Genomic DNA, 23,814 nt, shown 5'->3' with positions numbered 1-23,814 from the left:
GTCTAGGAAGTCAGAAAACCTTAAAGTTATCATTCTTCAAGCTATTTTGATTTGTGAAGAACAATAATAAATATGCAAAGCGATAAGCTAAAATTGCATGATTACTTATATAATATCTAAATAATGTGTTGTGAATGTTCTAAAATTGCACGATTGCCTGTATAATATCTAAATAATGTGTTGTGAATACGGTAGGATTTATTGTTAATGGTAGTTAGTCTCTGTTTGACTCTTTTCAATGTTGAAAGAGTTAAGAGTATATTTTGATACAAAATTATAGGAACTTATGTAAACTTTTTTCTACTTGTATTCGAACAGTCCTTCTACTGAATGCTTAAAATGATGTTGCCATGTTTATTAAGTTAAATCATATACATCACTGTACTAGTCCTTACAAGTGTAAAATGAAGAACTTTAGTCCATACTTTAAGTGTTATTCCAATACTTCAACCAAGAACTCAATAAGGCATTTTCACTTGTATGTAGGTACTAGTACTAATTTCAAGAATGACTTGTGAAAAATTAATTTTCCATTTCAGCAATCTACTGATAGAAAAGAGATAAGAACATTTAGGTGACTGAAATGTATCAATATGACCACACATTTCATAAGCAGTACATGAACATGAAAATTGATTTCTTGGTTTTCTATATGTACAAAAGTACTTTGGAGGGCTACATTTCTGATTGATTGGAAGCTAAAAGAGAGAAAAATATGCGTAGACAAAATAAGTTGCATTGGTTTCAAGATGTTAGTTTCACTGCCTTGTCCTTCAAGCCAGTTCCTACTTAATTACATAAAACCTTGGGAAACAACTCTTAATCATGGTCAAAGTGATTACCACAAGATCTTCATAGTCTGCTTATATCACGGCCAAATACAACAGTTGTAATCCAGTTGATAAATACATAGAATCTGTTCCTCCAGCTAACAACGCGGGTGATATACGCAGAACGCCAAATAAAAAAACTAAGAAATCCTGCTAGGGCCAATCCTTTTGCCTCCTGCAAGAGCCATAGTAAGTGAGACAATAACTTAATAAGTTTTTGAGGGACCAGAAACAGTATCACAGTAATGATAACCATTACCTTGCCCTGTCTAAGGTCAACAAGGGCCTTGTATCTACCAATAGTCGCCATGCTTCCAAGGTGCTTGTAAACAAATGGATCCCCAAATTCTATTTCTTTTGCACAGTTTGCATGGCCTGCACCTGCTTTACCAATTTTGTTTAACAGAGCTGCTAAATATTTACCTTGCCTCTCTGCCACCTGTGGAATTCAAATGGCAATGTGTCAAATGGTCAACAACATACTTTTTGTCAAAGATGAAACTAGCAACACTACTTCACTGATGAAGATTCATTACAAACGAGAATAAAAGAATCAATGTCCCTACGAAATGTCTCATATCAGACATTAGCCTAAAACAAAAACTACAAATTGAAAGAATTTAAGGAATGAAGGAGTGTACAGGAGAAGCCAATGAACCCAATATCACTTACTTGGGCTAGTGCAGGAAGTGTTTGTCTTCCAGTACTTTCAACAAATCCACTGCAGTCACCTATTGAGAACACATCATGTACCGAAGGAACACGAAGCCACTCATCAACACCAATCCTATGAAACAAAATCAATCAGAAGCTTTCCTTATATATTGCATAAAAAACTATATCTATCCTCAAATCAGCTTTAAATTTGTAACTTTTCCTAGGTTGTCACAGGAAATGAAAGCAACAATATTGAGAAACAGAATTAACCTTCCTCCAGGAGCTTTTGGGAGATCCAAAGATTGAATTATAGGCAACGGACCAACACCAGTGGACCATACCAGCAACCCATATGGAACCTCAGAACCATCACTAAGGACAATCTTATGAGCTTTAACATCTTTCACAATGCCACGAACAAGACGAACTCCTGACTGAGAGAGACTACAACATTGACAAAATATAAAGAAAGTAATACAGAAAAGTATAACAACTTGCTTAGCATGTCAACCAGTTCATACAGGACTACAATGATCAAGAATAAGATCTAGTAAAATGAAGATTCAAATAACACTTAAAATGAAATGATTTTTCATCAAAATGTAATTCACCTTTGTCAATTGCTTGGTAGCATATCGCCTGAGCCGGTCATCGAAGGAAGACAATATCTCATTTGCCTAACAAGGTATGCATGCATGAATTGGTTAACAACGTAAACTACCTTATTAGACAATTTTGGCTTCCATAAGTTCACATATCACATATCTGATGGTGCTTAGCATACCTCAATTAAGGTCACACGAATGTAATCTTTCACATGGACATATCTTTGACGAACATCTCTCGTGATGAAATCACTAAGCTCACCACTGAACTCAACTCCAGTAGGACCACCCCCCACAACCACACAGTGCAAAAGCCTTTGTTTCTCCTCTTCCGAAATCCCTGCTTAAAAACAAAGCACAAAAGTAATGCACAGCAACATAAATAAAGAGAAAATCATGTATGAAAATTACTTTTACATTATTATCCCATCATATACTGCCATACTGTGGTGTATGTCGGATTTATTGATTTTTACAATAATTACAATCTTAATTTCTGATTAATTGACCATGTAACTTTTTTATGTTGACAAGGGCAAAAAAGTAACAATAATAAAAAAATTATGATGGCTCAATATTTTCTAACATAGTAACACTATTGTTTAACTGACCTGGAACATCAGATAGCATCAAGTTGAGGAGGAGCTTCCTACGAATTTCCTGTGCATGGTGAACTTCTCTAAGAAAAAAAGCATGTTCTTTGACTCCTTGAATTCCAAAAGTGGAAGGCTGTGACCCTAATGCAATTACTAGCTTATCATATGAGATTGTGAATTTCCAGGGAGCTATTGTCTCTACTCCTTCAGTTACAGTCTCACAGTGCACCTTCAAAACCAAACACCAAACACCAAACACTCTATAACTAAGCCACACTGTTTTGATACCAATCTTTCAACAAGTTTTCCTAGAAGTACTTTTTGGAGACAAAAATAAAAATAAAAACGAAATGAATTTTTCCATAACTAAGAGTTTGTATAAATTATATAAGAAAATTTTACAAATTAGCTTATTCTGAGGGTAAATTAAGAATTTAAACAAGTTATACATGAGAAAGATTCTATAAATTAGCTAAAACATAAGTTAATTTTAATTTAGAAACAAACTCATTTTTTTTTCTATTTTTCTCTTTTAGAATGACTTGTAAAGAAGTTTGAAGTTTGTCGAAAGATACGTTTAACTGAGTAAAATACACATAACTTAGAAAATGGACAAAACTTCAATGCTAGAAAACACTTGTAACAAGAACAACAAAAAAACTAGTTAACACACAAACATACACACCATATGGTTATGTGCATCAATGTGAGTACAATTGGCTAGGAAGAAATAAGAACCAGGCTCTCTAGAAATAGCTGGTTGGATCCTTCCAATGGGTTCAGCAACGGATCTAAACTCAAGAGTTCCAACACAAGTAGAGGCCAAAAGGGGGGTGAACACCATGTGGTTGCGAGGTGAAACAGAAACTATGTCATAGACACTCGGGTCCAAACCCTTCAGGAGCCTGCACCCAGCCCACCCTGTGCCCAGCACCACCACACGTGGTTTCTCATGGGCCCTTGTTGGTTCCAGACCCGAATTCTCAACAATGGGCTTAACACAAGGCTTTTCCTCAATGGGGTTGGTGCTGAAGTGGGAGAGGAAAGTGAATGAAAATGGGTATGTGGTTTTGGGTGTTCGAGTTGATGATGATGAGGATGCTTTCATCATAGTGGAAAACTTGGTGGAGAGGTTTCTTAACCAAGCCATGAATGAATGATCCTAGCTTGTATGTTTGTTTGTTTGGTCTCAACCTCAAATGGGTTTCACTGAATTTTGTGTGTGCGAGAATGTATACATATATAAGCTTAGTAGATATGCATCACAAGATTTTCATCTGGGGCAGAAAATGAAACAAGTCTAAGAAAGTTCCATACATGTGGCCATGTTGGTTTTGTTTTCAGTTGAAGTTTGGATTTAGTTATATCATAAGGTGCCATTGCCACCTCTTGTTATTGACAAATGTCTTCACATGATTTCTCATGAAGGATAATAAGGATTATCTACACGAAAATTCTTATGCACACAAAATATATACACCCTTCTTTTAATTAATTATGATAATAAAATTGAACATGTAAAAATATTTAAAATCAATTTTTTGAAGGCACATGCATACATTTACACAATAATAATATGGTGGAAGGAAAAGAAACTCCATAGCAGAACTATGAGGAGATAACCATACTTCAGAGCAAATTAATTGCTCATTCATCCCGCACCAGCCACAATGCCTCAAATTCTAGCCGGATATTAATGTAAACACTTCATCAGGCCATTTGTTTATCCCTCCATTTTTTAATAATTATTTATTATGTTTTTTATTTTTATGTATGTATGCTGTGATTTTATATGTAATCTATATGAAAAAAATAGTTTGACTGAATGAATAATTATTTAATTTATTTTTATTTTGATGTATGTATATAAAAATATAATGATAATTAGGTGGTTTGTTTTTTTAATAAGTGTATTATTTGCCTCAATCGGATAGCATAGTATTTAATAATGATTATTAGATTTAAAAACATAAATATTTTTGAAATAATAATATTAAGTATAGTTAATTAAGATATTAAAATTTGTTTATATTTAACTTGTGAAACTGATTTTGATACATATAACAAATACTACTTTTACGTTTTAATATTTAAGAAATAATTATAAGTATAAGAATATTTAAAGATTTTAAAATACTACTTGTACGTTTTAATATTTAGAAAAACCTACTTTACATCTATTTTACATATAATATTAATTTTTTAAAAAAAAAGTAAAAAAAATATAAATATTATTTTAAATTTAAGAAATAATTATAAGTATAAAAAATATTTAAAGATTTAAAAATACTACGTGTACGTTGTAATATTTCAAAAAGCCTACTTTACATATAATATATTGAATTATTATTTTTTTTTAAAATAAAGTAAAAAACTTTATAAATATTATTTTTAATTTATAAAATAATTAAAAGTATAAAGGATATTTAAATATTTGAAAATACTACTTTACAGTATTTAATTTGTTTTTAAAAATCAAGTAAAATTTTTTATAAATATTATTTTGAATTTAAGAAATAATTATAAGCATAAAGAATATTTAAATTTTTTAAAAAAGTACTTTACAGTATTTAGTGTTTTTTAAAACCAAGTAAATTTTTTTTTCTAAATATTATTTGAATTTAAGAAATAATTACAAATATAAAAAAGATTTAAAGATTTAAAAATACTACTTGTACGTTTTAATATTTGGAAACGCCTACTTTACATATAATATTGATTTTAAAAAAAAATAAACTAAAAAAATTTATAAATATTATTTTTAATTTATAAAATAATTAAAATTATAAAGAATATTTAATTTTTTGAAAATACTACTTTCCAGTATTTAATTTGTTTTTAAAAATCAAGTAAAAAATTATAAATATTATTTTGAATTTAAGAAATAATTATAAGTGTAAATAATATTTAAATATTTAAAAATACTAATTTACAGATATTATTTGGAAAAACCTACTTCACATATAATATTGATTTTTTTAAAAATAAAGTAAAAAAAATTATAAATATTATTTTAAATTTATAAACTAGTTATAAGTATAAATAATATTTTAAGTTTTGAAAATACTACTGTACAAAAATAATTTAGATATAATATATTTTTTTTTTAGAATAAGGTATAAAAAAGTTGATAAATATTCTTGTGAATTTATAAAATAGTTATAAGTATAAATAATATTATTTTGAATTTATAAATTAATTATAAGTATGAAAATACTACTTTACATATAATATTTTTTTTTAAATGAAGTAAGAAAAAAGAAGTGAAGAAAGCACAATTTAAACTCCACAATAATTTTACATTAAGATCTTATAAATTAATTATATAATTTAATTTTTTATTTTATGTACTGTGAAGATTTTGTGACCATGAATAATGATAATCATTCATTTTTTTTATTTATTTATATATATATATAAAAGTTTTCATGTTATCAATGTTGTTGATGTTGATTTCACACTAATTTTATAAATACAAGAGTAAATAAATTTGCAAACGCAAGTAGCAACAATGACAATCCTTTGCATTATTGGATATGTGTTGTGTTTATTAACGGAGACCAATAATGCTATGCTGGAGTTGGTTCCACCAAAGAGCGTCGTCGACACGAATTGATGTCGTATTTGGTCCATATGAAAGATGTCGTAACATTATTCGTATGGATCCAGAAATATTTATTAATTTATGTCAACGACTAAGAGATGGTTAAAGATGCATTTCGATCTACAGTTGAAGAACAAGTGGCTAAATTTTTACACATCATTGGTCATAATGTCAAGAATCGAAGTGTTTCATTCTTCTTTCATCGATTCGAGAAATGGTATCTCATCACTTTCATAATGTTTTGAAGGCAATGTTGATGTTGCATGAAGAGTTCTTAATTAAACCATTTGGGACCGAGGTTGAATTTCATATCTTAAAAAATAGTTGTTGTTTTTTCATACTTTAAGGTATGAATATGAGAAACAATACTTAAATATTTAATTGATGTTTTATGCAATTGAAGTTATTTATAAATGTGGATTTGTTGCGTATTAGGATTGTTTATGTGCCATAGACGACACACATGTCTGTGTTGAAGTCCCACGAGCTTATGCACCTCGTTTTCGTGGAAGCAAATATTGGCCAACTCAAAACGTATTTGTTACTTGTGATTTTGACATGAAATTCACATATGTTCTTGTCGGGTGGGAAGGAACAACCTTTGATTCTAGGAGATTGAAGGATGCATTTGTACGAGAGGATCCATTAGGCATTCTAGAAAGTTAGTTCAGTGCTCCGTTACAAGTGCAATAAATATTCATTTGGTGACATTACTTATAAGTAATAAGTTATAATGGATGGTTGTAGGCAAATACTACCTTGGCAATGCTGGTTTTATGCTTAAAGCCCAAGTTATAACTCCATATCGCAGAGTTCAATACCATTTAAAAGAGTATCCCCGAAGAGTTCCACAAAATGCGCACGAGTTGTTTAATCATCGTCATTCCTCACTTTGAAATGTTATCGAAAGAACATTTGGTGTCCTAAAAACCGATTGTCAATTATAGCTAGTGGAACAGAGTCTCATTACTTTGTGGACACTATGACCGATATTATTTTAGCATGTTGTATTCTTCATAACTTTCTTTGCGGGGTGGATAATGATGAGTCTTTACTGGAAGAAGTTGATCGTGACTTGATGCAAGGAGATATAGATGTGTCACACTCACAAACTCGTGAAGATTACTATAGGCTCAGGTCACAAATTAGGGATACTATAGCAAATGAAATGTGGACAGATTATTGCAATAATTAATTTTATGTAACAACCGTTAACTTATATTTATATTGTTGTAAGAACAATTTCATGGTTTAATGTTGACATTCCTTTATTAATATTTACGTATAAAACTATTTATTTTATTACAAAAGTTCAATCTTTTTTATTAGGTTTTATCATGTATCGCGGGAAGGGTATTGCTTCAGAGTCATCTGCAGTTATTCGTGAACATAAAAAATGGACTACCGACATGGATTTTCGACTGCTGAATTGCATGATCGATGAGACATTTATGGGTAATCGCATTGACGGTAGTTGGACAACCCAGGGTTATACAAACATCGTTAAATCCCTACATCAAAGTGGATTGGTAGGGATTACAAAAAATATGTGAAGAATAGGCAGAAAAGCCTTTAGGACATATGGTGTGAGATTCATGACCTATTTAGTGGACTGAGTGGTTTCACTTAGAATCAAAGCTCGAAAATTTTGTAGGTTGAGGATGAAGTGAGATGTGTTGTAAAGGTAACATATTGATGATGTTGACTTATTGTATACATTAATTATGAATATCAATGTATTTTTTTTCAGTATTTCTTTTCATTAATGAACAGGCAAAATCCACAACTGCAATGTGACACATTAAACCCATCAGACAATACAACTTGATGGAAGACTTATGGGGATTAATTATGGCAACGACCATGGTGGGAGAATAGCACTACAATCATCAACTCGAACTTAGTCTCATCATTTTAATTTAGATCTTAACGATCACAATATGGACTACATCTCAGAGGAATCAGATATTGATGTGACCTAATGTGAAGCTCCTCGCTCAGCTGACCTTAATGTCGATTCATATAGTCTTGGCCCTAATCTGACACCCCAATCGATGCCACCTCAGTCATCCCAACCATCAGGTGGTACTTCTTCTTCTAGGGGATCAAAAAGAAAAGCCCCATGGTGGATGTCATTGATATGCAATTCGAAAGGCTTAATACAAGATTTGAAGGATTAACTGATATCCTTGAGAGAGGTAGTGATTAGTCAAATAGGTTATGTCATATGCTGAGCGACAAGCCATTTCATCTGAGGTTGTCGCTTTGTCATCACAACAAGTGACTAATGCTACAGAAGAAAATCCACAATATAACAGACGACATGTTGTTGTAGAAGAAGAACGAAACTCCATATTTCATGAACACACGCACATACTTCGCCGTACATCGACTCTCCAGTACTCTGAATCTGATATCTGAGAAATGTTAGTGGAGATGAGCATATAGGATGAAGTTTGTTGGATAACTGTTATGACTTCCTATGTGGTCATCCTAAGCGGTGAAGCAACTCTTTGGCCTGCCTCTCGAGCGACGAATGAGAAAGCTTGTGAAGATAATGACTAAAAACCCCTAAACTATGTAAAAATTTGGTTGTCTTTTATTATGCACATGTGTTTTTCTTTTCAGATCTGAAATCTTAATTATAACATGAATTCTATGCACATTTATAATATTTGTTATGCACGAACTTCATCCATGAATTTTGCTTTAAATTATAATATACTACATTAATATTTATTTTATTAATATTTTTTGATATATCAAATTATAGCTTCAATACAATATCGAAAATAATGTCCCAACACAGTAACAAAAATAATCTTTTATTTGCATACAACTATAATTAAAAAAAAAAATCACAATTACAACTTTTGTCTAAATTAAGTTTCTGAAAATCGTAAGCATGAAAAATTTTACATCATTTATATTTTTTTCCCAAGTTAACTCTAATACAATACCAGAAAAATATTTTAATTCAAAACAATTATAATTTCACAAATAATCAATTAAATTATTTTTTCAACAATTTTTAAATATAAGGACAAATATGTAAACTTACCATTTTATCAATTAAAAAAATACAATTTCAATCACATTCATCATTGAGAAATTTTCATAAACTTTTTCTACATTTTTCACTCTATTTATCTTAATCAAACACTTATATAATTTTTTTCAGAATTTTCCTTCAAATAGTCTCAAATACATTCTCTCAATTTCACTCTTTAATTCAAATAAAGCATAAGAGAACTAAAGTAAAAAGGTAACGTAAGTTTTTTTTTTTCAAAATCAATCTATATCCTTTAACATCAGAACAAATTTATCAAAAGGTTATAGAATACAAGATATACGCATAATTATTTCTCCCAAACTCACCATACACACATTTACGTAAAATTTGACCCCACATTCATATAGAAACGATATGTTTTAACAAAATTCGTGACCCATCATACTTAAAATCAATCTAATAATATAATCCATGAACAATGGGACTGGTTTGGAATTTCAGTTTTTGTCTCATTTTTACAGACTTTTTCCCTATGTTTATGAAACATTAAATAAAAACACTGAACCCAAACTAAAACTCCAAAATGTGCACCTATTATCTAAACAGCTAGAAGAATTATTGAAACGAATTTAAATGAAAGAGAGAAAAGTAGTTGAAAATGAATTCCAATTTGTTGAGTAGTAGTTATCAACTATGCATAACATGGTTTGTCATATTTGGTCTTCTAATCCAATCAATTCCATGCTATCATACATTCTGAATAACGTGAACTTCCCGTGATTTCCATGTGACTTTCACTACCTTACACTGCTTACCACAATAATTTTCAGCTACAATTTTTTTATTAAACTTCACCATTTCCCTGATTCACTTCCTTTCTTTCACCTTCTCCTTACACAAGTTGTTTGAACTGTTTTTCTTTTCCTCTTCAAGTAAAAGTATTTGCTAATTCAAAGTCACTGTTGTCTCAAGTAAAAACATTTCCACATTTTTCCATCTATTTTTCTCTCTTTCAACAACAGAAAAAGTAGAAGTTGAATAAGCAGTGGCATGTGGTTTGAGTGGTGTGTTTTTGATAATGCTAAACCTAAATGAATGTGTATGAATATGAATATGATATGATAGGTGAAGGGTAAATGTGACAGCCAAGGCAAAGGCACACCTAGTGGAACATATTCCAAAATTTCTGGTACATCTTTCCAACACATGTTATGCCTTTTACATCCATAGGGATCATAGTACCATCCTTTCTGGGCATGGAACAGTGAATATAACTATCCTTATATTGTCTGATTAGAATAAGGTTGCATTTAATTCATCTTGTCTCAACTTCAAGGTGCTTTCAATTTATTCTGTTTTCTGCAATAACTCAAAGTAGAAAGAATATATTCAACAAGTGACTTGTGTCATCCCTCATGGCTGCAGAACAAAGCCTGGAAAATCACTTTTATTTCGCTTTCTTACTACAAAATCACTCATATATAGCTGGCAAACCTTCCCTTGCTTTAATGCTTTCATGTATTTTTTCAAATCGCGAAAGATGATTATATCTAATATAAAATTATCTGTAATATTTTCGTTTAATAAAGTTCACCTTTTTTTATAAATTCTAGATATTTTTTTAATTAAGTTCTTATTATTAAAATTATTTTTTCTATTCAGTAATTATTTTTTATATATTTCAATTGAATTTTTATTGTTTGATTATTGTGGTTAATATGACTATTAGTTCTCATTGTGAATGCTTATGTTGCTCTATTAAAAATTAAAAAAATCTTAATTAATTTAATATTCTTATAAATTTAAATATTTTCAACTGGGTTTTTCTAAATAATTATTTTTGTTTTATTTCAAAAAATTTATACTTGAGAACATCACGAATTTTCACAATAAAAAAATGAAATTTTGGAATTGTAATTTATCTTCAAAAAATGATATTGTTTAGTTTTATAAGTTAAATAATAATAAAAATCAAATCTACAAAGACATACAATAACATTTTGAAAAAAAAATAATTAGACTTTCAAAATTTTATTTTTTATTATCAAAGTTCCTGATATTATATTTAAGATTGCAAATCAAATGATCACATCAATCCCAATTGAGAATTAAAACTCAATAGATGGTGATGAAAAAGTAATAACCAAATCACCTTATTTAACAACAAAATTAAATATTAGAAATTTAATTAAAAAATATAAACATTTCAAGTACTTATAATTTTTTTAATAAAAATTCCATTAAAAATATCCAAAAATAGTTAAAATTTAATTAATTTTTTATATATATAATGTATTAGAAATTCTAATTTCCTATCAATATCATAAAAACCTATGATTTGTCATTGAATTATAATATACATTTTTATTTTAGATTGTGAACATTATACTCATACATTTAATTTATTCTTTTGTAAATCAAGAATAAACTTAAGTACAAAGATCTGAAAAAAAAATTATTCTTCCCAAAGAGATTTGTTCGCTTGATTCCTTTCTTTCCACTTGAAAAAGAGTCATCTCCCCAAAAGTTGAAATAGATAGATCGTCATTCATCTCATCATTGGTAATAATGATAAGCGTTTACAGCCACTTATTACCAATAAATATACAAAAACTAATTTCTAAAATGCTTAATTAAATTTCAAAGCTTTCATAAATTCTCCTAAATTTAAGTATTTCTAATTTATTTTTTAATAAATGTTTTTTTCTATTGAATATTTAATTTTTTTAACTAAATATTTATTATTTAATTTTTTTCGTTAACTGATATGATTGTTTTCATGTTTTAATTATTTTTACTTTTTTATTTTTAAATATTAAAAAATATGATATTTTATAGTTAATATAAAATAATATTTATTTTTAAATTAAACAAAATATTAAATATTAATAACAAAACATCATATTTAATAAGATCTTGAAACAAGTAAGATGATGAAAAAAGATAATCATCATTACTTACTTAATCCATCGATAAATAAAATAATCCAACCTTACTTAAAAGTTATAAATTTTTTAAATATTGAATCTACACATTAAATAGAGAGTCCATTAAAAATATGCAAATTTATGTATGCTTAATTAAGCCTTTCACCAATTCACAATTTCTTAATTTTTTCAATTCTCAACTTCCTAAGTCCAGCATCATATATCTTACATGCAGCTTGAACAAATGTGCATTAATGCAACCAGATTTTTTTTTTTATATAGATTATATGTTATTTAAGGAAGACAATATTATTCAAATATAAAACTATTTTAATGATTAAGTTCTTTATCTTAATATTTAATACAAGTGCTTATATAAAACTTGAACATAAAACTAATTACCAAACAATATAAAATAACTCTTATTCATTGATCCAGGCGTTGTTTGGTATCTTTTGTCATTTTCAATGGTAACTGTATAAACACCTTTTCATTGTCCCCTTACCCAAAACCAATAGTAGAAGCAATAAAACATAGCCAGGTCTAGGTTCCACAGGAACAATGAATCAATGGAACACCAAAGAGACCCCATATATACCAGAATGGATCAGACCAAAAGTGCACCAACAGTGTAACCACTCAGGAGTCAAAGACCAAAGACCATCGTTTAGAAAAAAAAAGTCTAGCATTAATTTTAGATATAAAATCTAAACAAAAGAATTAAGGCAAAAATCATATTTCAGAACAATATTAAAAACTATCATAAATCTATTAATAATAGCCACTCTATATTGTTATGCATAAGTATGCATCAGACCCAAAAGTGCATGAAACATCACAGTTGAGTCTTTGATCTCATTGGATTGGGACCAAAGCCCTAAGAAAGCTGCAAGATTCCCCGAGGTTAGTTTCATCAACTTTTAACATTGTTTCTGGCATAAAAATGAAAAAGCATGTGTACTTTTTACAGAGATAAAAGTCAAAAACAGAAAAAGCACTGAATTAAATTAAACAGACAAACAACATTAATGCCATGCAGTACACTGGCATGTATTTTTGGGGCATTTTTGGGGGTCAACAAATGTGAACTCACCCCACTTTTTGAAGAGGTAATTTGACAGTAACTTTTTCTTGAAAATAACGATGTAGGTCTTAACTAAGAAGGTGCATGCATTGTCTAAACACATGACATGGGGCGGCATTGATATGATATATAGCATCTGATTTGTTTATTTCTTCACCATCCCTTTCGAATTTTGAACTCCTTGGAAGAGAAGAAGGGTCAGGAGACCAATCTAGATGTTACGTATAAATGGTCCCACTATAGAAGTTAATTTTGATGAAGTGCACATAGCAGCAGCTGACAGTTCATTCAAAATAGATCCAAATATAAAACATTACTTCAGAAATCTTATCTCACTTCATCTTAGAACTAGTGACATGTTACTTGTCAACAAATGGATTGGTGAAATAAACACAAAAACTCTTTCCAATTTCCTTCATACAAAATTACTGAAAATGATTTGAAAAAGTGATATGCATCTTAACTAAGAAGGTGGATGTTGGAGTGAAATCCAAACACATGGGTCGGTGGTGACACATATACACATGATATAGCATCTGATTTGGTCATCTGTTTACCATCCCTTTGGAATACGGTAGGGAGTGCAGGGGGACCAATCCATGCTGCGTAAGTGGTCCCAACACTGGACAACTCCCCTTTTGTTTGGACCTTTGCACAAGGGGTCTCATGGACACTAGTCAATTTGCACGTAGTTTTGGTCCCCTAACCAATCCTTGCAGAATCCTCTAGAATCACATAAGTTTTTCTACTCCAAACAAAACACTCTTCATCATTTCTATTTTCCAGGTATCACTTTTGTTTTCTTCATCTTAATTCAATCATCCTCTGCACAACTTTTCACCTATATATTTTTTATACAGATTAAATAATTGGATTGTCTAGTCTTCCATAACTAGATAACCTATGCTAGTCTAGACCTATACTAGTGAACATTAAATATAACAGTTTCACCAATAAACACAATTTCTACGGCAGTGCCAATGACATTACGCCTGCTGCATCAGCACACATAATTCCAAAAAAACCAGAAAAAAACCCAGTAAAAAGCAGAAAAACCTCCTCCTACAGAGCAATTTACAAGAGGGAGCTGGTGCTACATGTATAAAGGTTATATCTAAAGGTATAGTGAAAGGAATTTTATGTTTAGAACCTCAATATTTCATTTGCACTGTACCACTTTTTTCAACAAATAAAATATAAAATACAAAAAAGTGTAGGTTAAACAACTAAGCACTATACTATCATTTCTGTATCATGGCCCTCTATCATATTGCATGATTTGAGTGCATACATAAAGGTGAGAAAAAAGGAGTCTAGTTGGATAGATTGACTCGAACAGTCCCAAAAGTAATTAAGCTTTAGATCGTAAATTTTTTGACCTATTGAATAATTTTTGGTCCGTTTGTTCTATTATTAAACAGTAATTATAAATTTTTAAAACTTAAAGTAACATTATTTTATTCATATATATTTTTTCATTTGAACAATTGTAAGAAGCTGAACCGAACCGTTTTGCGAGTTCTATATATGTAATCACCAATCTCATCCATCCACGTTTGAATCACAGCATGCATTCCCAACCTATTTTCATTTCTCAACCTTACTATTAAAGAACACCACACCACATATGGTAGATTTGTATATATCCAAGCTCTCCAAGAACAAGAACAACAACAGCATGAACAACATGGAGTCCTACCCTCCCGTTCTCCGCCACCTAGACCAGCAGCAACATCCACCACCACCGCCTAACCTCGATCCGAATGAAGAGTTTCAGGAGCCGGATCCTGTGCCCATCATAGATCTCGAGTGCTTACAGCATGAGAAGTTGGAAGAAGCTTGCAAGAACTGGGGTTTGTTCCGTCTGGTCAACCATGGTGTTCCGTTGACCCTTTTGAAGGAGCTGCAAGAGGTAGCGAAGGAACTGTTCGGTCTGTCCTTTGAGGCAAAAGAAGGTGCATGCAGTGGGAGCCCTGTGACATACTTTTGGGGCACCCCTGCCCTAACACCATCAGGGACAGCCCTAACAAAAAGCCCCCAAAACATGAATTGGGTTGAAGGGTTTGATGTGCCGTTGAGTCAACTCTCCCACTTCAACCCTCAACTTCCCACACTCGAGTCCGTAAGGTTAGAACAATATCGCCAACAACTTGCATTATTATCATTTGTCTTCTTCGATCTTTCTCTACGCCTTTTAGTTTATTGGTTTTTGTTTCTTTCTGGCAGGCCCTCGGGTCTATCTTTTGGTCTTTCTGTCTTGTGCTCTGTGCTGTGTTGTGTATATGTATGCATGTGCCTTCAAAAATTTCATTTTTTTAAATCTTTTACATATAATCTTCTCTTTTATCTTCATAATTATTATTAAATTAAAAGAAGGTGTATATATATATATATATATATATATATATATATATATATATATATATATATATATACTTTGTTTAATCACAAAGCAGACACAATCTTATTCATTGAAGTTATAAAAGATTTTATATTAAACATTCTAAATGTACTGTTATAATACGGAGATATTATTAAAATATAATTCAGTATTTGAAAACACATAGGGATCATGATTTTGGTTGTGGGGTGCCCGTCACCTTTTCGAGATTATGACACTTGATGGACTGCATGAACGGGTGCTTCTACCACTTGGACTGTGGAATTTCGTGGAGGACGATTATCAGATTTGATGCTCATGTTTAACGTATAATTTCCTTAATTAGATGTTCAAGACCATCAAAGTTAGGAAAAATATGAACAAATTGAAGACCACATGTGTTCTTGTATTTGCAATTGAACCTACTTTCTTACGTGTTTTTTAATTAGAATTGTGAAGTTTTTTTTCAGTAATTTATGAAAATAAAATTATACGTTGAAAACGAACATATTACCATATAGTAAAATTTTAATTTTACTTAAAAACAACCCAAAAGATATTTAATATTTTTGCACCTAAAGTTTCTTCTGAAATAATTGTTTATCGTGCTTAGTCAAAAATATGGGAGTGATGGCATGTGTAGAGAGAAGTTGGTGATTTAATTGGTCCACAGGTAATAAATTATGAGAGGCAAACAATCAGAGGAGAGAGATCAATTGATTTGGTGATTCACTTCTTTTTTATTAGCTATATCAAAAGGATAGGATAAGGTCGAATCTTGTTATATATATAATATTTATTTAGAAATGTCATAAAATTGTTATTAACTAAATTAAAATTAGGGACAGATTGAGTTGTAAGGATTCTATCATCTTGACTTTAAATATATCACGATTTTTTTTAAATGTGTTTATGCAAGTACAAGTTTAAATGGGTACATCCAATCACAAATCCTGCACTAGTAATAACATTTTAGAATAACAAATTTAGTTAAATTTTTGCACTATAGTTTTATTATAATTTATATCATATAACTATTTAATTATATTCGATGTAATATATACATATGATATCAATTTACATATATCAATATAAAATTGAACATTCTTATATGTTTAATTTAGTACTTTTTACTAGATAACTATTCTATAAATTTACGGAGTTACATAATTAAATAAATAAATCATTTGGTCTTACATTTCGAAAAACTTATCATTTCTTGTGTATGTGCGTGATACTACATGGATCTATTAAGGACATGATTGAAATCTTATATGCATAGTTTTGTGGGTGAATTATGTTTTTTTACAAATTGTGGTGAGTTAACCAAGAAGATGCATGTGTATGTTATGTGTTTGTGTTTGCAAGAGTTCTGCTAATGGAGTATGAAAAACATTTGTCGAGAATTGGCATAAGATTATTTGAAGCTATGGCGAAGAACCTTGAGTTGAATATAAAAAGGTCAAAGGAATACATAGCAGAAAAGAGTGGAATGGTGCGTGTGTATCGGTACCCGAATTGCCCTGATACAAATGTTGGTTTGGGCATGGAGGCTCATACAGATAGCTCAGTCATGTCCATACTGAACCAAGGTGATGAAGTTGGTGGACTTCAGCTGCTCAAACATCATAAATGGCTCAATGTAAAACCCATTCCCAACACTTTAATTGTCAACCTTGGAGACATGATGCAGGTGCATATTCTGTTTTTACTCTTATGCTTCTATAGTTATTAACTACTAACATAGGTCCATAAAAGAAGTACACTGAAATATACTATGTATTTTGGTTGTGTTTTGGTTTGGTTTAGGCAATTAGCAACGACAGATACAAGAGTGTGATGCACAGAGTGAGCATAAACAAGCATAAAGAGAGGATTTCACTGTGCTACTTTGTGTTCCCTGGTGAAGAAGTTGTGATTGAAAGCTCGAAGTACAAACCCTTTACTTACAATGAGTTCAGATCACAAGTGCAAGAAGATATCAAAGCCTTAGGCCACAAAGTTGGGCTTCCAAGATTTCACCATAGCCAACCTTTATTGCTTTGACTCATACACTCTTCTCTTGTTGCATCATCTTCATTCTTCAGCACCTTTATTCATGTTATGTTCAAATTATAGATTTTGCTACAACCTGTCATAGATGTCACTCAAAGACAAGATCCTATAGTGACGTTACAGCTATTAAAATGAGTTTGTTTACAAAATTTTGGTTGAGAAATTTACTAAGAAAATAACAAATTATATATATATATATATATATATATAATATAATGTATTTTTACTTCATTTATTATTAAAATAAAATAATATATGTGATCATAAATTTTATTGGGAGTTTTACTGATTTACTAATACTAAAAAAATTTATTAAATAAAACTAATTTTAAAGAAAAAAATAATTAGTTGTTATATTAACTATATTATATATTATTTTAAAGACTAAAAAAAATATTATAGTTGTTATATTAACTATTTTAAAGACTAAAAAAATTATTGGGTATCTAAATTAGTTTTTATTATTGATAAATAGTTTTTAAATTAAATGGTAGCAAAGTTTTAACTATCAATTATTTAGATTTTAAAGTTGGTAGTTAAATCAATTATTGTTCTAGTTCTGCTCGTAAGAAGCCCCTTTGGGCTATTCAATCGGTCCACTCAACAACTACCAAACATCGACCGAGAATCCCCCTAATTCTTTTTATAGATGATGATTTTACAGTTATTGATCTAGTCCAGGACGACCCCACGGTCATCGCTATAGAAATCGATAAATTTGCCATCACCAAGGTTTTGGTAGATCAAGGCAGCTCAATTGACATTTTGTACTGAGGATTCCAAAGTCAGAAATCCAGCCTTATGACAACCATATTGTAGGTTTTTCAGGAGAGCAAGTGGACACACGGGTTACATCGACTTGTACACCACATTCGGAAAAGGTGGTGAATGCGAATACCTCCTATAATATATTGTTCGATCGGTAGTCCTTTAATCGCTTTAAAGCAATAATGTCCACATCACTCCTTGCCATGAATCTTCCCTTGACAGTAGGAGATATAGTTACCGTTCATGTGGATCAAAAGATAGCTCATGAATGCTATGTCGCAAGCTTCAAAGTCAAACCAATCAATCAACTTTACAAGGCGTCACCACGCAGACAGTCAACCGAAAGGAAAGGAATTTCATCAGGATCTAGAGGGTTGACTAGAGATCGGTCCCGAGAGATAATTTCCCCAAGAAGAAAGCTTATGGTTGCTTTGGTCGACCTCGAGCCTCGATTGAACGAAGCTCGCATTGAACCAGGCGAAGACCTTCACCCATTACCCTTCGTGATGAAGAACATGCAACACACATAGGGACTTCTTTAAAGACGGACGACAATAAATTGGTGAGTCAAACATTGATTGATAATGCTGATTTGTTTGCTTGGACAACTTTAGATACGCCCAGAGTGAGTACAAACATCATTACACATCGTCTTTCAATATATAAGGAAGCAAAATTGTTTGTCCAAAAGAAACAAAAAATGGACGAGGAAAAATGTGATGTCGCATGCCAAGAAGTTGACAAGTTAGTCAAAGTCGGTTTTATCAAGAAAGCACACTATACAACATGGTTAGCCAATGTAGTTATGGTTAAAAAATCAAACGGCAAATAAAGAATGTGTATTGACTACACCGACCTCAACAAAGCCTATCCAAAGGATTCTTACCCTTTACCAAGCATCGACCTCCTAGTAGATGGGCGGCTGATCACAATCTATTGAGTTTTTTTGGATGCATACTCAGGATACAATCAAATCTAGATGTGCCCAAGAGACAAGGAAAAAACAGCGTTCATGACTGACTGTGACAACTTCTATTATGAAGTCATGTTGTTCAACCTCAAGAATGCTAGTGCCACTTATCATAGGTTAATGGATTATATCTTCTAAGGAATGCTCGGTTGAAACGTCAAGGTCAAGGAAGTTTTTCAAGCCCTTTGAGACCATGTCATGCAGCTCAACCATGACAAGTTTGCGTTCGGGGTAGAGAGAGGAAAGTTAATGGGTTTTATGTTTACTCATCGTGGCAGAGAAGCAAATCTAGAAAAGTGTAGGCCATCACTAAAATGCGTAGCCCCGAAAATTTGAAGGAAATTTAGAAGCTAATAGGTCGACTCACGACCCTCTCCAGATTTGTGCAAAAATTAGTTATGCAAAGCTAAATTCGAATGGACGGAAGAATGCGAACAAATATTTCTTCAATTAAAAGCTTTCTTGGCATCTCCTCCCGTTATTCAAAATTCGGACAATATAGGACCAATAATACAATTAGAAAAACAATCAATTTAAAAAACTCCTATATCAACCGCTATGTAATTATGTAATTATTCTATTTAAATTTAAAAAAACTGTTTGATAACTACTTATTAACTTTTTTTAATTATTTTATTTAAATCCAAAAAAACTGTTATGTAACTACTCCATAAATTATTTTTTATAATTACTTTATTTAAATCTAAAAAAAATATAACTACTCTATTAATTACAAAATGAAAAAATATGGTTCTCCATGACTCATCACATGCATTTTCACAGTGGAGAATCTCCACAAATTAAATAAATAGAACACACACAATTAAAAGATCTTCAACATAATTATGTCTCATCCATAAATCCCAATGCGTAAAGACCATTTCTATTGTAGGTGTACACCTTATACTCTGAAAAGAAAAAAAAAACACGTTTTCAATCATTCACAATTTGGCAAAAAATAAAAATTGAACCCTCCAAGAAATAAAATAAATCACCGCAGATCAAAGAACACAATTATACTCTATACAAAAAATTAGGATTTCTATTATTATTAAAGGGAGCAAAGAGGGTAAAAGAAAGAAACCCTAAGAAACGAAATTTAAGGGAAAAGAACCTTCGTGTTGTACAGATTAACTAACGTTAGCCTTGAGGGGTAAGTTTGGCGATGGTACGATTGACAAAGATGATGAACTCCTTGACGATGTGGTGTTGGAAGTAGCCGAAGTGATCTTCATTGTCGGAAGCATTTGCAAGAATCATGAGATCATAACCTTCACTTGTGTATCTAAGTACCAACAACGTTGTGTGATCTTCATTGTTTTCTCTCTGGATCTAGATTTTCTCTCTCACACTCTCTCTATGAAAAAAAATAAAAATCAGTAAAAGTTCAAAGAGAATGAAAGAGAATAGATCAAAAACAAAAAATTACACAAAATATTCATATGTATACTCGGATAATATTGACATGAAAAAACACACACCTAGGGAGAATGGAGAAGAGAGGGAAAAAAGTGCATGAAGATACAAAAGAACAAATTTGCAAAGAAAAAAACAAATTTGCAGAGAAAAGAGAGGAGAAATGAGAGACGAATAAATATAATGATAAATAATATATAATCATAAAAAGTGTAACAAAGAAATTGAGTAAAGTGAAGAAGAGAAAGTGCACACCTAAGAAAAATGAAAAAATTCTTTTTATTGAAAGCATGAAACTTTCTCTTATTTTTCTTCTTTCCTACATCATTACACACAATTACACTTTTGGGAAAAAGGGTTCATTTCTTCAATCGAACATGAATTGAGAAAGTTAGAGGTTTAATGACGTTGCAGAGAGAGGTTCTTAGATGATGTAAGTAATTTTTCTAAACCATTGAGGAAGTAAGGGAGAAGAATGAGGTTTGAACAACGCTCCCTTCATATCTTCTTTCTCTCTCTTAGAATTTGATATTCCCTCTCTCTATGCACTGATTTTGAATCATCTCATTCAATTCAAAACCATCTCTCCACCTCTCTTTAAATTTAAAATCGTGCATATCAAATGTTTTAGAAAAAATAAGAAATGACGCAATGTTCATAATACAGTAATAAACTTAAATATTGATATAAAGATAAAATAAGAAAAAAATTAAAAAATTAAGAGCAGTTAAAGAGTGAAATCCCTTTATACATAGGGATAGATTATTTGATACGTGGACTTTTAAATTTAACTAAAATGGTTATGGATAAAAAAAATACAAAACAATCGCTGTTTAATATGTAACGGTGTTTTTTTTCTCTAATTGGCTGCCCCGAGATATTTTCTGTGATATGAGAAGTTCATTTTTTTTGGATGTAGACCAACCATTAGATCTATAAATTCTCTCAAGGACAAACTTACCTGCTGATTCCTTGACTCTTAATTCTATCATCTTTGTTAACATGGATATGCCACCCCTCAATTTCCTTTGCCATGTGAGTTTCCAAGTTTCTTTCATCATTTTCTTTCATTTGTGTAAATTACTTTTCTTTTTATCGCCAAATCAATGAGGTTAAATTATCTGCATCATCAATATCATTATTAGTTTGTCATTAATTGTTCTTTAACATGCCAAAATCCTCATTCTTGTTTACAATTCTATAAATAATGTATATGTCTGATTGCATTGAAATCTGCTACATGGATATGTAATGAAATTTAAACTTCGAATTCTACGCATGATATGATGACTCTATAATGTATTATTTTTTATGTTGTCTTTTTCATGAAGCCTAAAGCTAAGGAAACAGCAAGAATGAATAGTTCAAGGCATCGTCCATTACACACTTGTGGAGTTTCCTTCTTAGCCATTGTTGACATTGTCATGGGAAAAACCCAACATATCAATGGACATTTAGGTTCAACGTTGAAAAGGGTAACGAAGTTAGCCAAATTCGCCGTGCTCCTTATCTACGCCATGCAAATCCAATGGCTAACAATTCTCTCCTTCATCGATGATGCCATTCTAGCAATTGAAAAAGTTACAGAGAAACTGTTTCCCCCTTCAACACGGGTGTTCGACAAAGTTGATGAAGTTGTGGTAATGATGGTGTCCCTTCCTGAGAAATTTGAAGGAGCAATGAACAAGTTTCCCACAATAATCCATGAGGTCCCGTTTCTGAATTGGGCACTGACCCCTGTGATCTCAAGGTTGAACAGTTTGGTCTCAACGTTGAACCATTGGGGACATAAAAATTCAAGGTCGAACGAGAAAACAATAGGTGATAGGAGTTACAATGAAGGGTACATGGATTCCTTGAATGATATTGAGAATTTGGAAATATTTCCTCCTATAATATCAGAGTGTGAATATAAAGGGGCTCATGACACTGCATTGCGGAGTCACGAAAAAGGGTCATACAAGGATGTGTTGGAGAGAGGAAAAAAAGAGAACCCAGAGGAGAAAATGGAAAAAGGGTGTGAGGCTGAGAAGGTGAATGGAGGTGATGATTGTGAGTGCAAAGAAGGAAGAGAGAAGAATGATGGGAAATATCAAGTTGGAGAAAGTGTGAAGGATGCCCTTTTCGAACTGTTTGAGTCTGCATGGCTCATGAAAGCTGGTAGTTAGGAGAAATGATCACATCACACTTATGATTACAATCCATCTTCATGCGATATATATATTGGAGTGTTTCTTTTCTATAAACTAAACTTTTCATTTATATATCTCATGAAGATTGGTTAGAAGAACTATAGAAATGTGTAGGTCTAAACAACATAATTACTTTCTGCATTATTAGAACCAAAAAGAGGCATGTAGATAATGCAACAAGAATGTCATTCGTATACGTGTGACTCATATTTATGACACTAGCATCCTTGGCTTCCATGGTTAGCTATTTACAAAAGGCAGTGCCTCTTTTATATATTATGCTTGTTCTTCCAATTGTTACTTGAAATCTTGAGAGGTGATTGTTAATTAAATATCTTGTGCTTCACCATTGATTAGATGCAGATGTTCGATAATACTTTTTGTTTAAAAGTTCAGTCAAATGAAACAAAAATGATGAATCAATTACATCTGCCATTACGAAGAAAAGCTCAATTTGTCCTTATATACTTCAATACCATGTCTATGTGAAATATTTTACCTATCATTACTGTTATTATTCACTACATCAGCAATGCTGCACAATATGGTGTGCTATAAATGTATTTAAGAAATATCACAATCCTTTATAAAATGTTATTTAGTATAGTCATTTATCTCATATACTTAAAAAGTGTCTTTTATCATTCATCTCACATACTAAAAAGGGTCTTATATCAGTTTACAGAGAATGAGAGAACGAAACAAAGAAAGAATTGA

The 23,814-nt window shown here is 31.2% G+C and overlaps 3 protein-coding genes across 3 annotated transcripts; 2 read left to right on the top strand and 1 right to left on the bottom strand.

Moving 5' to 3' along the window:
* Nucleotides 1–575: 575 nt before the first annotated feature.
* On the bottom strand, nucleotides 576–4,024 carry LOC137811570 (internal alternative NAD(P)H-ubiquinone oxidoreductase A1, mitochondrial-like). Its single transcript, XM_068613361.1, has 8 exons — nucleotides 3,374–4,024; nucleotides 2,704–2,917; nucleotides 2,272–2,432; nucleotides 2,099–2,164; nucleotides 1,758–1,921; nucleotides 1,503–1,617; nucleotides 1,090–1,269; nucleotides 576–1,005 (listed from the first exon to the last, which is right to left on the bottom strand). The coding sequence occupies exons 1-8, from the start codon at nucleotides 3,836–3,838 to the stop codon at nucleotides 853–855; spliced, it is 1,518 nt and encodes a 505-aa protein (XP_068469462.1). The 5' UTR covers nucleotides 3,839–4,024; the 3' UTR covers nucleotides 576–852.
* A 10,729-nt stretch (nucleotides 4,025–14,753) lies between these two features.
* LOC137811563 (gibberellin 2-beta-dioxygenase 8-like) lies at nucleotides 14,754–17,900 on the top strand. The gene is made up of 3 exons (XM_068613348.1): nucleotides 14,754–15,443; nucleotides 17,065–17,389; nucleotides 17,506–17,900. Exons 1-3 carry the CDS (start codon nucleotides 14,944–14,946, stop codon nucleotides 17,740–17,742), a joined length of 1,062 nt encoding a protein of 353 aa, XP_068469449.1. The 5' UTR covers nucleotides 14,754–14,943; the 3' UTR covers nucleotides 17,743–17,900.
* Nucleotides 17,901–22,251: 4,351 nt separating this feature from the next.
* LOC137809713 (uncharacterized) lies at nucleotides 22,252–23,350 on the top strand. Its single transcript, XM_068610804.1, has one exon. It carries the CDS (start codon nucleotides 22,261–22,263, stop codon nucleotides 23,071–23,073), a length of 813 nt encoding a protein of 270 aa, XP_068466905.1. The 5' UTR covers nucleotides 22,252–22,260; the 3' UTR covers nucleotides 23,074–23,350.
* Nucleotides 23,351–23,814: the final 464 nt, after the last annotated feature.

This window comes from Phaseolus vulgaris, chromosome 2 (assembly GCF_000499845.2).
Source record: "Phaseolus vulgaris cultivar G19833 chromosome 2, P. vulgaris v2.0, whole genome shotgun sequence".
Classification (NCBI taxonomy): domain Eukaryota; kingdom Viridiplantae; phylum Streptophyta; class Magnoliopsida; order Fabales; family Fabaceae; genus Phaseolus; species Phaseolus vulgaris.
The sequence above is the reverse complement of the archived record's forward strand: the minus strand, read 5'-3'. Positions and strand labels throughout refer to the sequence as shown.

Coding starts and splice junctions, on each gene's coding strand:
- LOC137811570 (XM_068613361.1), bottom strand. CDS start 3,838: ATGGCTTGGTTAAGAAACCTCTCCACCAAGTTTTCCACTATGATGAAA. Junction 2,165..2,271: donor TTCGTGTGACCTTAATTGAG/GTATGCTAAGCA, acceptor ATACCTTGTTAG/GCAAATGAGATATTGTCTTC. Junction 1,006..1,089: donor TTGACCTTAGACAGGGCAAG/GTAATGGTTATC, acceptor TGGCTCTTGCAG/GAGGCAAAAGGATTGGCCCT.
- LOC137811563 (XM_068613348.1), top strand. CDS start 14,944: ATGGTAGATTTGTATATATCCAAGCTCTCCAAGAACAAGAACAACAAC. Junction 15,444..17,064: donor CCCACACTCGAGTCCGTAAG/GTTAGAACAATA, acceptor TGTGTTTGCAAG/AGTTCTGCTAATGGAGTATG. Junction 17,390..17,505: donor ACCTTGGAGACATGATGCAG/GTGCATATTCTG, acceptor GGTTTGGTTTAG/GCAATTAGCAACGACAGATA.
- LOC137809713 (XM_068610804.1), top strand. CDS start 22,261: ATGAATAGTTCAAGGCATCGTCCATTACACACTTGTGGAGTTTCCTTC.